The sequence below is a fragment of the Enhydra lutris genome, unplaced genomic scaffold (assembly GCF_002288905.1).
Source record: "Enhydra lutris kenyoni isolate GAN:26980312 unplaced genomic scaffold, ASM228890v2 scaffoldscaffold14, whole genome shotgun sequence".
Taxonomy (NCBI): Eukaryota; Metazoa; Chordata; class Mammalia; order Carnivora; family Mustelidae; genus Enhydra; species Enhydra lutris.
Window position 1 is genome coordinate 39,419,269 of NW_019154098.1, and position 17,450 is coordinate 39,436,718.

General features: G+C 43.8%; 1 protein-coding gene across 1 annotated transcript in view; it reads right to left on the reverse strand.

Moving 5' to 3' along the window:
• Positions 1 to 2,447: 2,447 nt before the first annotated feature.
• Positions 2,448 to 17,450, reverse strand: part of LOC111146598 (matrilin 2) — a 120,508-nt gene continuing 105,505 nt past the window's right edge. Inside the window, exons 11-19 of the mRNA XM_022502221.1 lie at positions 17,279 to 17,401; positions 15,936 to 16,058; positions 13,542 to 13,664; positions 9,404 to 9,817; positions 7,055 to 7,207; positions 5,983 to 6,054; positions 5,493 to 5,627; positions 5,035 to 5,133; positions 2,448 to 2,984 (exon numbers count right to left, since the gene is read on the reverse strand). Coding sequence (XP_022357929.1) covers positions 2,929 to 2,984; positions 5,035 to 5,133; positions 5,493 to 5,627; positions 5,983 to 6,054; positions 7,055 to 7,207; positions 9,404 to 9,817; positions 13,542 to 13,664; positions 15,936 to 16,058; positions 17,279 to 17,401 — 1,298 coding nt within the window. The 3' untranslated portion in view covers positions 2,448 to 2,928. The remainder of the gene's footprint in view (positions 2,985 to 5,034; positions 5,134 to 5,492; positions 5,628 to 5,982; positions 6,055 to 7,054; positions 7,208 to 9,403; positions 9,818 to 13,541; positions 13,665 to 15,935; positions 16,059 to 17,278; positions 17,402 to 17,450) is intronic.

The window sequence follows — 17,450 nt, forward strand, 5'->3', positions numbered from 1 at the left end:
TCTGGAGATAGAAATGTCCCAAAGAAGAGTTTGGTTATTGTGGAGTGTGTTAACTGCAACTGGTATGGTATCATGGCAGGGGCAAAACGTACTTAGAAAAGAAACCATACTCTAGGCTGGTCTCAAATGCAATTAGTTGGGCCTTTTGGAAGATCTGGTCCATGGAAAACAATTCTCTTTGCTTTCATATCTTATTTCCAACTGCCCCTTCACACTTGGGCTCCCCGTCTGCTGTGGCATCTGCTTTCCTTTCCTGTTGCCCTCCTTTTCCAGGCCTACCCCAATATCCTCTTCCAGTCCAGACTGGGTGCCTCTGAGTTACCATAGAACCTTTTTTATGGCATTAATCACACCTGTTTCTCACTAAGCTAAGGAAGGCCCTAGAGGACAGACTCAACTTTGTATCACATGAGTTCAAACACCAGGATGAATAATGACTTTTAGGGCTTAAACATTTACTTAATTCTCTTTGATAGGCTTGTGACTTTCTAGGCCAGAATCTCATCTTCATCTTGTTTTGGTAGTAGGCCTTGAGCATATGTACATGTACTATAATTTACTACCTCCTACCTGTTCGCCTCAAAAGAGAATTAAGGAGTAGGAATCTGCCAAAGTACTTTCCTGAGCTAAGGTAAGTAAAGCATTCATTCATTCACTCAACATATACATAAATTACCATCTTTGTATCAGACATCATGGACTGCTGAAGAGTAAAAACATAATGGCTAATAATTGAGTATCTGAAATGATACTTTACTAAGTAATGTACACATTAAGCCATTTAATTCTCCTGACAATCCAGTGAGATCATACTTCGTTCCATTTGACAGATGAGGAAATCAAGGCTTTGTAAAAGTCACCACAATAAATCTGAATGCAAAACTTTTACACCTAAGACCTGTATAGAGCCAAACAAGGAAAAGGGAGAAATACTTAAGATTTTAGACTATCTTCAAGTAAGTATCTGGGATGAATATGTAAATTTGATTGGTTGGGGGCCTTTGTTTCCTTTGAAGGCGTTCTCCCCAACATGAAGAAACTTAAAAACTGATTAAATGTATTTAATAGCTAAAAGTTAAGGGGTGGGGGGGGTGCAGTCTAGAGCCACTAGGGGGAGCTGGGACTCAACAGAAAGTGAAGTACAATTGAGCCAAGGAAACAATGCCTTAACTGGGAGTACATCTCAGAAGGTAATGCCAACCCAGGTCAGTACTTACTAGCAAAAGCCTGTTCAGGACCAATTGAGTGACTCAAATACAAATACAAGGTTTAATACTTTGAATTGCAACTTTTATATTTGGAGAAAATCAGATGATTTTTCAGATAAGATTGAAGATAGACGAAGGAGATGTTCTCACTCTACCACAGTGCCCTTTGGGAGGACATTCTGATGAAAACACTCATCTTGAAATATTTAAACAAGCTTACTGAAAGTGTTCTGTTTAAAAAGTATCACTTGGCCTTAAATACAGTAGCTTCCATGGGAAAGATGTCATTTTGGGGGTCTTTTTTTTTTTTTTTTTTTTTTTGGTTAGAGATTATGGGAGGAGGGTGGGGGGCAGAGGGAGAAGGAATCCTTAGGCAGACTCCCCGCTGAGCATGGAGCCACACTAACACCCATCCCAGGACCCCAAGATCATGAATCATGACCTGAGCTGAAACCAAGAGTCAGATGCCCAACTGACTGAGCCACTCAGGTGCCCCTACCTTTGGCTTTTTTTTTTTACTTTAAAGATTTTACTTATTTATTTGACAGAGACATCACAAGTAGGCAGAGAAGCAGGCAGAGAGGGGGAAGCAGGCTCCCTGCTGAGCAGAGCACCCGACGCGGGGCTCGATTCCAGGACCCTGGGATCACGAGCCAAAGGCAGAGTCTTTGACCCACCAAGCCACCCAGGCGCGCCTACCTTTGGCTTTTTAAAATTCAGCTTTGAGTTTTATTATGTGTGCATGTAGGTCTAGTGCCTTCCCTTTTAAATGTTCTATGGTATTTCTGAGGTAGGGATCACATCATAATTTTATCAGTTCCCTTTCTGATGATGATTTAGGTTATTTCCAACTGGTGATTTATAAACTCAACTAATGTTCTTGTACGGGTCTCCTTGTGTGTATGTGCTGAAGGCCTCTAGTTAGATGCCTGTGAGCGCAGTTGCTAGAGTGCAGGCTGGTGTGCCTTTTCAGTTTTACTAGGTTTTGACAGATTATACTCCAAAGAGTACGCCTATTTGCATTTTCACTAGTGTACAAGAGCCCCATTTTCTTCATCCTTGCCAACACTGTAGTCCGGCACTAATTTTTGCCAAGCTGATTGTTTTAACTTGGGTTTTTCAGATTGCCAGTGAGAGTCGAGGTTTTTTTCAAATGCATATTGACCATTTCCCACATAACCATACTTTGCATTTAAAGTTAACTAGGAATTTTACGCAGAATACCATTCTCTGAAGTGGTGAATTTTAATACTGTATTAAAAAAATCCAACTTATTCAAGTACATATGTTTTATGAATTTATGCATACATCCATATACATATATCAAGATAAAAGTCCAATACAAAAAAATAGTCTTCCTATGGCCAGTGTTCTACAGAAGTAAGACCGCAAACTAATTTAGTCAAATGAGATCACAACACTAAGGCAGGATAAGGTAAAAAGCAAATCATGTCCACAGTATGTTACAGAATAGCTTGCATAGCTTATTTATTCTCACTTGATAATCTCATTTTAGGGTTCTGAAGGACTTTTTCTCAAATTTATACAAGTTAGTGTTGTACCTTTGCCTTTGTGTTCTATAGCAAACCAGCTTTCTAAGTACTAGTCCTGTTTTACTTTACAACTTTTTAGACTCAATAGCCTGAGCTTTGGGGCTCAAGCTGCTTTCATTGTAACATTTGATACAATGACATACAAATACATAGCGCATTTCATATCTTCATCTGTATCTCAGGCGGTTTTCCAGGGCTTCCATCCTTTGTGTCATTTCTTCTAGTAAATTTCAAATTAAGGAAGAGGAATCTGAATTGTCTATTTTTATTTACAATCAAATACAATTTGATGTAGCTATGTAAAAATTTGTCCTCAAAGATACAAACCTTTGGTTTTCCCCATTTAGAAAAATTTTTTAACTCTGATTGAAGGTTTATAGTAAGCCATTTAACGCATGCTATCAAGACTATGAATCTCTTGGGGCATCTGGGTGACTCTATCAGTTAAGTGTCTGCCTTCGGCTCAGGTCATGATCCCAGGGTCCTGGGATCATGTCCCACGCTAAGCCCCAGATTGGGCTCCCTGCTCAGTGGGGAGTCCGCTTGTCCTTCTGCCTGATGTTCTGCCTGGTTGTGTTCTTTCTCAAATAAAATCTTTTTTTTTTTTTTTTTTTAAAGATTTACTTATTTTTTTTTTTATTTGACAGAGATCACAAGTAGGCGGGGGGGGGGGAAGCAGGCTCCCCGTGGAACAGAGAGCCTGATGGGATGTGGGGCTCAATCCCAGGACCCTGGCAGAGGCTGTAACCCACTGAGCTACCCAGGCACCCCAAATAAATAAAATCTTAGAAAAAAGACTACAAATCCCCTTCAGGTTAAATACTTCAACATCAAAGCAAAGTAGTTCAGTTACCAAAAAAAAAAAAAATTTTTTTAATTTTTTTTGAGAGAATGTGTGTGAGGGGGAATGGGGGGAGGTGGGGGGAGAGGGAAAGAGAATCCCAAGCAGGCTCCACCCTCAACACAGAGCCTGACGTGGGGCTCAATCTCACAACTTTCACATCATCATCTGAGTCAAAATCGAGTCAGAGGCTTAACCAACCAAGCCATCCCTTTTAAAAATGTTTTTTAAATTTTACTCACACCTGTGTTGCTTATAAATTAGTTTGCTGTAACATACCTTTAGGAGCCAGAAGTGACAATTTGGGGAATACAGTAAAGAGAATTGGGTTTTAGTAAGAGATGATGTCACGAGAGTAAAGAGATGGGAGAGTTTTCACCCATGATGCCAGATAATGGCCAAAGGGTAGCAGCATTGAAGACTTCTGACCTATGCTCCTTTACAGATAACTTCCTTAGTCTCTCGTGAAGCAGACCCTCAGAAGTGTGGTGGGAAAGGAGAGAGGCGAGGGGCATTAGAACAAGCATTTGTTCTCATGTAAGCTCCTTAATACCCTCCACCAGTCCCCCTGGCAGAATGAGAGCCTGGATTCATCACCTACATTAACCACTGTCAGATTATTTTCCTTAGGGGAACAGATTTCCAGCTTTCAGAAAGGGAATTGCTACATCTGTTCCTTATTATATAAACCCATTGGCAAAGAGAGAGTTCAGAATTCAACCTTCTCCCTATAGGCTAGTTGATGCATGTTGAGATAGAGATGAGCCAGCTTTAGTAAGCTTACTGTAATTTTAAGTTCAGAGCAACTGGCGATATAAAAACACTGAATCCTGATTTCTCCATTATCTCAAAGCATTCCTTTTATGCGTAATATTGGTTTAATGAATCATTGAGTCTGCTGTTCCCTTGATAAAATGTTTCATCTTAGAGTGCTGATATAAAAAGATCCCAGCTGCCAAACAAACAAAAAACCCCAGTCCTCTAGAAACTACATGCTTACCAACTGTGGCCGAAAGAAAGATTTGGAATTTAGATGGGAGTTTGAAACTTCATCATTCTACATTCTTTGCCGAGACTTACCATACCTTTGATGGACATCAGACCTGGTACAGATCCTTTTCCTCCCAGCAGAGAGGGAGTTAAATTTTAACTCTGTCTTCTCTTACTTTGCATACTGACTGGCTGGCCTCAAATGCTGAACCCCAGAACGGCAGAGAGCAACCAAGTTCTTGACCCAAGCTTGCCATGAAGCTTGGCTTGCCCTTGATGTTCAAACACCTAGCAGGTTGCTTAAGAAAAAAGCCTTTCTAGAGTTCAGTACTCATGGATTTATGGAAATGACTTCATTTAATACATACCAACAGATAGTATCTGTGAAGTTTGGTGAAATTCTTCATACCACACAGACAAGCACAGTATTAGAAAAGGATATAGCGCTGTGTTAACTTTCTCACTTCTTCATTTGCAAGGTTCTGGAACATGATAAGGTTTTCACATTTGCATTGATCGTGTTTTTCTCCCAAAGGACTTCCTGAGAAAGCACATGAAAAGTGTTCACTCACCTCTATAACCCACCAGACTTCCCAGATGCATAATAATAGGACTGAATCAGCACAGGGAAGAAACCAAAATGAAAGAAATGTTCAACTTTTTCCACACGGCCAGATCCAATAAATTCCAGGAGAGGGCTGCATGGATTTCCAACACTCAGAGCTGCCGCTAGTGTGGACTGCAGGGAAGGCTACTCCCATTTCTTTCAGCTAATTTTTCTAGTTCTCATTTTACTGAAGCCCCTCTCTTTCCCCCTTTCCTTTCCTCCTTGCAACTAAGTGTCGGCAAGCTAAGAGGCTGGTATCGAGCCACTGGAAGCAATACTGTATTTGGAATTACCTGGAGATTTTGTTGAATGGAAAAGTTTTTGTGTGGACTGTGAAACACTGTCTTCTTCAAACAGATATCGATGTTGCACTGCAAAATTAGAACAGGAAAGTAGGTCTCGGATATTTATGGTGACTGGCTCAGATTCTGTAAAGAGAAAGAAAACTGAAGTCAAACCTGCTTTACATGGTTGTGATTATAACAGCCGTCAGTGGTCAAAGTAAGGTACTTAGTATTCCTAGCTGTGGCACACAGCTCTACTTTGGGACATACTGTGGCCGAAGACTGTCAGTAGAGAGAGGCTATTACCAAATATGGCTTAAAGTATAGAGTAAATGTTTCCTATCTGATCGAGGAAAAAAATCCATAGTTGGCATAATTCAAATCTTACTGACTCACTTTTTATGAATTTTGTCTGAGGGAAATCATGGTGGAAGCATCCACCAAAAGTTCTAGAAACACTGCTTTTTAAAATTTACCTGTTGGCTTTTTTTAATTTTACCTGTTGGCTCATGGACCCTCTTTGGCAGTTCCTCTGCAGGGGAGTCCTGACTTCCATCAGAGTCTTCGAGAGCTGAGGGGGAAAAGATGACCAAAGGGAGTGACAGTCGTCTGCGTGCATGTGTGTTCCTTAGGGAACGTCCCAGACCAGTTCCCCACCTACCTGCTGTCACCCAGGGTGTTTCAGTTTTATTTGGTAACACCAGTTTCAAAAAGCAATTGGTTTCCAGGGTAATCCAAGACCACGCTAGGGACATTCTCTAGTAAGAGAAACCTGGACCCCTTAAGTGCATCTTACTTAAGAATGCCCTCATAAATTCCATACCTAGAAGTTGGGGTGGGAAAAAAGGTCACGTTGGCCAAGGACTAAAACTGCAGGGGGACCCCCTCTAAGAGGCATTTCAGCTGAAGGAAACAGCCTAGAGGTGAAATCTTCTCTCCTGGGCATTAGAAAGGCCCTCTCGCCCCATCCCCCTCCCTCTTGTCACTCTTTCCTTCAGAGGAGTGAAACACATCACTTAGCTTGGGGTTTGGCTGGTGACCGAACCTGGGGCAGGAGTAGCGAGCCAGGGCAGAGCTCCTCTACCTGTCCTGGCACAGTGAGATCAGCACGAAGAGCTCTGGGACAGAACAAAATGGAGGTTCTAAAGGGCTGGCTTGTGTTCTGTAAACAGAAGAACCACTCCTTGCAGCAAGGTGTTCCTTACATTTGAAAGGATTACCTTCCCTTTCCAGTCCAATTACAGGCATCTCCTAAAATGGCACCTCAGCTCTGTGCTGTGTATAATGGTTGTGTCTTAGCTCAATGTTTGTTTCTAGAGGGCTTTTGTGGGGATGAACTGTGCTCGTGTGTCAAAAGATTGATCACACTGCCAAGCCCAGAGCAAGCGCTCACGTAATGCTAGCTGTGAATTCCGTCTTCTCTCTCCTGTTCCCCTTTTTGGGCATAGTGTTTCCAGACATTACTGGCCCCAAACACCAGGGAGGCACTTTTTTGAGCACTTGGGAGGAGCAGGTTGAGAATTGCTCCTCCAAGGGTTCATAGCTGCTCTCCTTGAGGTCAACTACAGTACCTTCACATATGCCCTTCTTTAGTTTTTGGCTTATCTCTCCCATCGTGCTGAAATCTTCGGCATAGAAGAGATGCTTGTCCGTGGGCTCAGAGGCAATCTCTTGTAGTTCTTCCTCAATGGCTTTTCCTACCCCAACAGCATACATAGTTATGCCTACGTTGCAGAGCAAATGAAGAAGAAGGTAGTTAGAGCTATGTTCCCAGGGTCTGGAAGTTGCATGTACCGTACCTAAAGCCAGGTGCATGTTACGCGGGTGACTTGAGGGGTCCAGGTCAACCTCCCTTTATCTTTCTGCCATTTTTATTTCGGCCCTATGAACAAAAGAAGGGGTTCCAATGAGGGAAAGGTGAGGCACTAGGGGAGGTTGGGAGCTAGACCACCAACCTGTTGCTCAGCTCTGGGCAAGGTCATTGAACAAATCTTCAACTTCTGCCTGAATTAGCCTTGGGGATAAAGTAGAAAAGAGCAGTATCTTATGACTTATTAAATGGGAATCTCTTCTGGGAGAATTCCAAGAAGCAGGTCAATTTATGACCTTCTAACCTAGTTTCTACTTCTCAAAGGTACAGGATAGGAACCTTTAATGATGGGGCGGGGGGTGTGCAGGGGAAGGTGCATTCTACCTCCTTCTCTTGAAAGGACAAAGCTTTATGAGGAGGTGCTGAGCTGAAATGGAAAATCTGCAGACCCCGGGAAATCCTCCATGTCAGACAGAAGGAATAAACCCAAGTACCAACCTTAGATATCAACAGGGATATGAGATTGCTCCAAAACCTTTTCTAAACAACAGAAATCATTAGACTCCCTTCCTCCATATATGCTCCACTTGAAAGCAAAACACAGTAAGAACTTAAATTCTCCTTCATTTTCAACATTTTTTAGCCTTGATATCTTGTTCTGGCTAATTCATTAGGCTGGATTAAAAAAATACACATAAAAGTGGTTCTTTAAGCCAAGGGGCAAGAGTTATGCCTTGTTCTAAGTCTGCGTAGGGTCTACTGGCAAGTTCAACATATTTGTCCGGGAGCCCAGTGACTTCATGCAAACTTCCTAAAAAGGATAATTACTATTTTAAGATTGTATTAGCTAAGCATGATATAACTCATTTGAATTATATTGAATTCATTAATTAAATTCATCAGAGGATGTCACTTCAGGTAAATTTTGTTGATTTTAGAACCAAATAAACATCAGTTTCTCCTACGCCCTGCCGTTGGGTGATTGGTGGAAATCTAAATGGGGGAAAGAGGAAGGTAGACCAGTCTCAATGAGGCAAATAAAAGGAGACAAGATACTGTCTTTGGAGACAAGATACTTCTCCCAGTACACTTTAAAAATGCAGGCTAGAGGGGTTCATGGGTTTGATATGCGTTCTCAGGCTATTTTTACAGTTCACTCAGAGGATTCAGGACAGGATACTTTTTGGCTACTATTCTATTGGGCTAGAGGAAAAGGTGTCAATCCGTGAGGTACACAATGACAATAAAATGGCCTCCATTACAAAGAGTGTTTGAATGTCAGTGTGAGCCAGCCTTTCTGTGAGGAGGGACGGAGTCCACTAATAGGATTGCTAGTACTTTCTCTCCTTGTTCATTTACTCTCAAGTATTAGTCACACATGGACTACGTGCCAGGCCTGGTCTAGGTACTAGGCCCATAACACCTGAGACGAAGCCCTGGTCTGCATACCTTCTCCCCGCTTACAGCAGTTGCTAAAGTAATGTACCCTCAACAAGTTCTTGAAGAAAGTGGCTTTCAAGCAAACTTGAAGCAAACTGCTTCAAGACGTCAAATTTTCTCATTTCCCCCAAGGAATCCAGTCACTTCGCCTTCCTCTAGCTCTACCAACCATCCTAGCTTTGAGGTTTCCTTTATCTGGGGGCCACAGCTCCTCCGCCACACTTTGCATCTAGGCACAACTAAAGTAACTTCCAGTCCTCCCCTCCCCCACATCATCCATGAGTCCAGAAAACATCGGAGAACAGGCTTTGCTTTCCTGAGTAACAACTGAGTCATGCTCTCTCCCAACATTTTGACTTTCTCAAAAGCTAACTTTTGCCTCCTACAAACACAAGGGTGTTTGCTGTCTTAAGGCGTGCAGAGTCGCTCCTGTCCACTGGAGGTCCCACACTGGCCAGGAAATGGCCAGAGACCGCTCGGGTGTGGTAGGCGTAGACTACGCGGGGGTCCCATCATGGCCTCTAGGGGGCAGTGCAGGAAAGGTGTATCCAAGCTTGACCGGCAGCCTCTCCCAAAGCTCAGGGCATCTCTCACTCACCGCCTGGCCACCCAGTGACTCTAAGAACCCTGACCCTGGAGTGACATGCATCACACCTCTACCCCTTATTACCGTTGGCCTGGGCTTTACTGGCCCACTCTGAGACGTCATCCTGAGCCCGTCCATCCGTGAACACGATGGCCACTCTGGGCACCCGTGTGGAGAGAGGTCTGGCCCCTTCCACTTGGGTAAAACTTCTCTCAAACATGTGTTTCAGAGCCAGCCCCGTCATGGAGCCCTTGCCCATGTACTTCATGTGGGCCACGGCTTTCTTCATGTCCTTGGCCGAGCTGAAGTTCCTCAGGGTAAACTCTGTGCGGACCTGCGTGGAATACTGGAGCAGCCCCACTCGCGCGGCTTTCGGGGACACCGCCAGGGAATCTATGATGCCGGTGACAAACTGCTTCACAATCTCAAAATTCTCTTCTCCAAGGCTCTTGGATCCATCGATCACAAAGACCAGGTCGATCGGGCCTTCAGTGCATCCTACAGGAAGGAAAGGACAGTTGAGATGGCCAAGTGGTCAAAACGCACTTGGAGTAGGAGACAAGCGTGCTTCAGTGGGAGGCAGGACCCCTTCGGAGAACCCCCTGGGTTCCTCAGATCAGACACAGGATGGACAGAAGGGGCTCAGAGAGTCACAATCCATAGTAATTTTCTCATTTGCCTTCCTGGTGGCTTGTTAAATTGATAAAAAGAATATTCCTCACAAGCAAAATCACACGACAGAGGTACAAACTGTCAGGGAAACCAGGCCCACACTGTACTCTGGGTCACTGACAGCCAAGTCTGGGAGGGGCTGTGGGTAGAGTACACTGTAGGGTCTGACAGCACCCAAAAGATTCCTACAACTTCCCTCCAGGAGGGTAACATCACCCCAGGGCTGGCATTCTGACAGACGGCCGACAAGGAAATTCTTAAATTCTTAAATCCGTCATCTCTTCCAGCGAAATTTCCTAGTCACTGAGCTGATATTCGTTACTCTCTGTGTCTTCCTAACAACTACTAATTTATTCGACAAAAAACTGGCTTCTTGAGCACCTGCTTCACGCCAGGCAGCGGGCACGGCAGGACGGCAATAGGGACCGAGGCAAAATCCCTGACATGCCGTAGCTTCCAGCCCCGCAGAGTCGGTTAGCCCTCCGCACCGCCCACCAGCTACCTGGTTATGTGTCCTTCTATCTGCTCTGCCAGCTTCTCCTCAGCAAGGACCACTTCTTTCCCCCCATACCTGGCACACAATAGTTGTTCAGCAAACACTTGTGGACGGAGTAAGTGAAGGAGGTGGTGCCCTTTGGGTGCCGTACCTGTAAACACCTCACTGACCCATTCAAACTTAGAAATGAATCATTGCTGGGAATTTTTTTTTTTTTAAGATTTTTAAAAATGTATTTGTTTGACAGAGAGAGACACAGTGAGAGAGGGAACATAAGCAGGCGGAGCAGGAGAGGGAGAAAAAGACTCTCCGCTGAGCAGGGAGCCCAGTGCAGGGCTCTATTCCAGGACCCTGGGATCATGACCTGAGCCAAAGGCAGACGCTTAATGACTGAGCCACCCAGGCACCCCTTTACTGGGAATTCTCTATACGGAAGCTCTTCAGGCAGCTTGGACCACTGACAGGAAAGCCCTGTGTGAATACTTAGGCAATCTGGGTGTGGACAGACTTTTTGTTATTTAGGGCTGCATAAAAGAATTTACAGATCCCAAATGAATTATCTCATTTCCAACGGTCTACGGTACGCAATATAACGTTCTCTTTTCTGTATCAAGCAGTTGTCTGATTTTGGAAAGTGGAGCACAATAATACAAGCAAGTAAGGACACACAAAAACAAATGATATGCTAATGCGTGTGTGTGTGTGTGTGTGTGTGTGTGTGTGTGTGTGTGTGTGTTGCTGGGGGTTGAATTCTTCTCTTACCCCATTAAGTGCTTGTTCCTGTTACTCAACTTATTGTTTATTAGCAAAAGAGGAAAAGGCCAAGTCTCCACTTCATTTACATTCATAGCCTGTTCTTGAATCAAAAGAATAAAAATTTAAGACTCAGGCGGCACACACATGACTCTCCAGCAGCCTGCAGAAATACTGGAATAATTTTCCAGCAGTAGTTCTTCCCCCAACACTCTTTTCTTACAGAACAAAATCAGTCCTTGCAGCCTCTATGCAGAGAGAGAGGCACAAAAGGCTTCTCCAGGAAAGAAGGATGCTGGAGGGAGTGGAAGAACTTCAGGGCCAGAAGGACCAGACTTCTGCTCCCAGACCCAGGAAGAATGATAGCTTCCTTGAGGGCTACTTGTTTGCAGAGGGTTGTCCAACCGTACTTGGGCATTTTCTTTTCATCGTTAAGTCAAGGAGACTGCAAGTGGGGCTGTGATTTGCCTTTGGAACTTCATTTTCAAAGAGGTCCCCCATTTCAGGGCTGGACAAGACCTTTGAAGGTCATTAGTGCTGCCCTCCTGTTGCTTATATCCTTATAACATCCTTACGCAGTAGCCATTCAGCCTGGCCTTGAACACCTCTCCTGATGGAGAGCTCATCACCTCCCCGTTAAAGCCCTGTCTCTGGACATGTCTGCTGTTGCTCGTTACAAGAGCTACTGTTTGGCGAATGGTTGGTAATGTGCCAGCATTGGGCTAAGCACCTTTAAATACACGATCTCCTTTAATCCTCATGACGATTCTGTGAGGCATTGTCCTCAGATTATAGATGAAGAAACTGAGACTCAGAGAAGGGAAATAATTTGTCCAAGGTCACACAGGTAGTATGAACAGGGGTTGAAGTCCAGGTCCGTCTGACCCGAAGTTCATGATTTTAACCAACTAATCACACAGCTTCCCTGAAAGTGTCTTTGTCCTCATGCTGAGCTGCAGTTTCTCCCCACTGTTCTCTCCTTCCCCAACGCTGTTCTATAAATCACCAATGAGGTGACTGTCACTTTGGTATTTGAATGGTACCTCGAGTCTTTTTCTACAAAGATCCTCAGTTTCTTCCTTCATTTTTCATTTGACATCGTGCTGAACTTCTTAAATCTTGCTTGTCATTGTCCTTTTTCTTTAAATATTTTTTTTCTAAAAAATAATGCATGCACATGGAACAGAATTTAAACATTACAAAAGGATATACGTATGTATGTATGTGTGTGTATCTATATATTTAGATAATACAAATAGAAGTGGAATTGCCTTTAAAAATTGCCAAACTGCCTTCCTCAAGGCTGTACTGATTCAGACACCTAGTAATAAATGTATTAAGTGTCTATTACAATATACCTTTGTCAACCTAAGGAATAATCAACCTTTTTGATCTCTGATAATAGGTTTTAAAAAAAGATATCATAGCTTTAATCTCCTAGTAGACATTTTCTCTTTTTTAAAAATGGTTTTTGGGGGGCGCCTGGGTGGCTCAGTGGGTTAAAGCCTCTGCCTTCAGCTCAGGTCATGATCTCAGGGTCCTGGGATCGAGTCCCGCATCGGGCTCTCTGCTCAGCAGGGAGCCTGCTTCCTCCCCCCCCACCCTGCCTGCCTCTCTGCCTACTTGTGATCTCTTGTCTGTCAAATAAATAATAAATAAAATCCTTAAAAAAAAGGTTTTTGGGATGCCTGGGTGGCTTAGTTGTTAAGCATCTGTCTTTGGCTCAGGTCATGATCCCGGGGTCCTGGGACTGAGTCCCGCATCAGGATCCTTGCTCAGTGGGGAGCCTGCTTCTCCCTCTGCCTGCCGCTCCCCCTGCTTGAACTCTGTCTCTAGCTGACAAATAAGTAAAATCTTAAAAACATAAAATAAAAGTAAAAATGGTTTTTATGTTTCATGTCACGTTTAGAAAGGTCTTCTCTACTCTGAGATTACTAAATAATTTACTTAAGATTTTTTTCTGCTACTTTGGAAGGCTTTTTTTTTTTTTTTTAGTGTTTAAACGTAGATCTCTCTTTTCCTAAAATGCAATGCTCAGACTGAATGTAATTCTCCAGTACAGAGCAGAGGACAAATTTTGCCTCTCTCATTCCAGATATGCGTATTCAGTCTAAGATCACTCCAGCCTTTTGGCACATAATGAACTTACTGTCAACTAAAACTAAAAGTTTTTCCACAGGTGCCTCAGTTAAGCTCCATGAAGGGAGAAGCAGAGGTGAGGGATTTGTTTCCTGAAAATACTCCAAAGAGCGGTTGCTCCCAAGCCAAATTCAAGCAGAAAGCCCAGCTCAGATCACTTACTCTTGCACCGTCTTCCATCCTCAGCTAGAACAAATCCCTCTGAGCATTTGCAGATGTAGGAGTGGCCACGATTAACACAAATGTGTTCGCAGCCATGGTAGGTCGACTTGCAGATATCCTTCCCTGAGGGAAACATAGGGAGATGAGCAACTCCGTCTGTGCAGGAATGAGCCGGACTGAGTGGTCATGTCAGGACAGATCAAGGAATTAATCCATTTTTTAAAAAACCCATCTCTGTTTAAACTTTCTTTTATAATATGCCCTTTTTTTTTTTCATTCTAATACTCAGGACGGGGCATGGGAAAGGAGAAACTCCTCTCAGAAAGCCCCAGCCTCCACAAGCCGGAGTGGTGAGATGGATGATTGGGTATCCCGTATTTCTTATTAATTTCTAGAATTATTTGATGTTGCTTTGGGGTTTGATTTTCCCAAGCTACTGATTTTTTTCCCATTGATGTCCCAAACACTCCAGTTTCAATTAACAGACATTTCTCATGTGTGAGGTAATTTAAATGCTCCAGAGTAGTTACGGCCCTCCAATCTTAACAATATGCTGTGAGAAGACGAAAACAGGAATAATTATACCCAGTGTATACATGAAGAAACTCAAAACATGTCACGAGTCACCTGAGGCCATGCAGTAAGTTGATGGCAGAGCTGAGACACGCGTCTCCCGTGTGCTCCTCCCCCATCACATGAAAGCCTATGGCTCTCTTCTGTCATTAGCTCCCTCAAAGGAGAAGATTCCTATAAAGTTGGGATTGGTAACTACAGATCCCCCTAGAAGTGGGAAGGGTGGTAATTGGTCTAGTAATCAAATTCCAGAGGTTGTGCCTGGTGTACAATAGCTCAATTTGCTGAGCAAAATATACATTGTGTGGATAAATGGCACCCATGTGTACACGTGCGTTCATAGAAATAAAATCATGAACATTCAGCTGGGGCAGACACAACGGGCAGAACCGCAGGCATGACCTCCACTGAGGGAATGCTATAGTGTGACGGTAAAACAGGGCTGTGCAGGCAGATCTGCAGCGTTAGGCCAGGGTCCCGCCAGCATCCTGGAACTCAGTTGTTCAAACAGAACATCTCACTAAAGGTAGGAGCCCCTCGTCCTGGTGGAGGAATGAGGACAGTGAGCTCCACTCAAGCCAGCTTTGTTGACATGTGGGATGTCCCAAGTTACGTCAAAGGAGTCTCTGAGGTGATGCCCCAAAATCAACCTGAAAAGCAAATGAACTGATTTTGCCTTAACTAAAAAAGAGCCATCCTGCCCATTAGAGCAGAGTGTCAACAAAAGCAAGTACAATTTCAACACCAACACCCCCTGCCCAATGCCCAAATAGGGACTAATAGCTCAGAATCCCCCAGTGGGGAAAAATCCTTGCCCTGTGCTCTTCTAATGCCCACTTCACCAAGCTCATGTGTCCCATCTGTCTCTTTTTTTGGGCGCTGTGATAGTTAATTTTATATATCACTTGCCTAGGCTATGGTGCCCACCTCTTTGGTCAAACACCAATCTAGATGCTGTTGTGAAGGTATTTTTTAGATGAGTTAACATTTCAGTCATTAGACTTTGAGTGAAGGAGAGCACACTCCATAGAGCTGGCCTCATCCAACACTTGGAGGCCTTCAGAGCAGAAGACTGAATCCCCCACCACCACCCCAAGGAAGAAGGGATCCTGCTTCCAGACTACCTTTGGATGAGAACTGCCACATCAGCTCTTCCTGGGTCTCCAGATTGTTGGCTTGCCCTACAGATTTTCTCTCTGTCCATCTGCCTCTATCTCCATGTCTATCTCTGTATATAGACACGCGCGCGCACGCATGCACACACACACACACACACACACACACACACACAACCTATAGGTTCTGTTTCTCCAGGAAACCTAATGCACCTTCTAAGTAAACTCTCAGAATTCGCTCAGACAGACCTACAGAGGCAAACAATAGCAAAAATGGATAAATAAAACCCACAGAAAAATCCCTTAGTCCCTCTCCCACCCTCTACCCTTACTTATAAGGTCTTCCAAGAAGAAAAAGCACTGTAATTATCCTTTGATCCTCATAGTAATTGCTGGCAGAGATTCTAATTCTGTCCAATGACTAGCCAGGCTCTGTGGGAGGCTCTGGACATCCATACAATGGTTGTGCAAGGGCCAGCAACTGGGAGAAAACGGAGAGACGCAAAGAGCCTGACAACTCGTGACCTTGACTGAGAAAGTCCTGAAGAACTAAGGGTCTCCTGCATGGGTCACTAGCAAACACTATCAGAGCACCCAAGGCAGGAACTTGTAACAATAGGTAGAAGATTTTAAATACGGAATGAAGTTATCTAAGTGTCCGAGTCCTGCAGATGGAAGAAGTCATCTCTACCTGGAGGCCACTTACTTCGGCAGTGCTTCCCATCCTCGGCAAGCCGGAATCCTTCCCGGCACTTGCAGAAGTACGACTCATTACTGTTCACACAAATGTGCTCACAGCCATGGTCTACTGCTTGGCAGACATCTTTCCCTGAGGACAGCAGAGCAAGTCAAATCAATTTCACCAACATAAATTTTCCCCCGGGCTTCTCCTTGGAGGATTCACCCATCTCAGCTGCCAGACCCCACACCCATGGGAGCTCAGTGATCCACAGGAGGAAAGTAAAATTGAGGATGAAGTTCAGTGGGTCTAATTTAGGTTAACTCTTCCAACTTCCTCACTATCATGGCCCCCATCCCTCACCAGCACCACTTCAATATCCCATTCAATGCAATCGATCATTGGCTTTCTGCAGAGGTGGTTTCTGAAAGCAACAGGAAACACTGTGGGTCTGATACGGTAACTTTGAAGATTCAACCTCAATTTAGACTGGCATTGAAATCTAATTTTGGCTTTGTCCCTGACCTATAGCTTTGGAGAATCACTTAACCACTTGGACCCATACCTTTCCTGTCTGTGAACTATAAGAGTCATAATTCCAATTACCTATCTTTTCTTGAAACGTGTCAGCACAAGTTGCTCTTTGCAAGTACTTTGAGAAGCCTGAGGAAAAGACGACTGATAGGGATGAAAATCATTTGCTCAGGGTTACGCACTCCCCTTTGATGAAACAGAGATGCATCTTGGTCCCATCTAAGAGGCCTTGCTTTCTGACACAAAAGCATGGACTCATCATACGGTGGGTCTCTACGAGAGATTTGTGCTCCCAGCAACAACAACGATAATATTATTAAAGAAAAATAGAGGGTCAGAGAGGTGAAACAACTTGCCCAGCTAATAAAGGGCAGGGCTAGAAGCTGCTAGAATCTTGTTTCTTACCACAGGGCATAAATGAGCAGCTTCAGTTGTACCTCTAGCCATGGCTTTTCTCATCTGTCCATTTGTTTGTTTTCTTTTAATAGGCTTCATTTTTTAGAAAAGTTTAAGATTTACAGAAAAAAGGAGAAGATAGCACAGCATTCCTATAAACCCCAGACCCAATTAGTAACTTACATTAATGTGATACATTTGTTACAATCAGTGGAACCATACTGATCCATTAAAACCAACTAAAGTCCATGGCTTTTTTTTACATTTCCTTAGTTTTTAACCTGATGTCATTTTTCTAATTCCACCCAGGACCCCGCATTATATTTAATAGTCATGGGGCAGTAGCTTTCAAGGGGAACTGATTTCAGCAGAGATCAGGATGGTGGAATTCATGCAAAGGTCAGACACAGTCATGTGAGACAACCCCAGTAAAAACGTACTTCTGCAGGTTTTCCCATCTTCACGGAGTATATACCCTTCAAAGCACTGGCACACGAAAGAGTCTTCATTGCTTACACACGAATGTTCACAGCCGTGGTCCCCCAAGGCACAGGAGTCCAATTCTGGGAATCCAATTGGAGTGAGAGAAACAGAAGGAAATGGTTCATACAT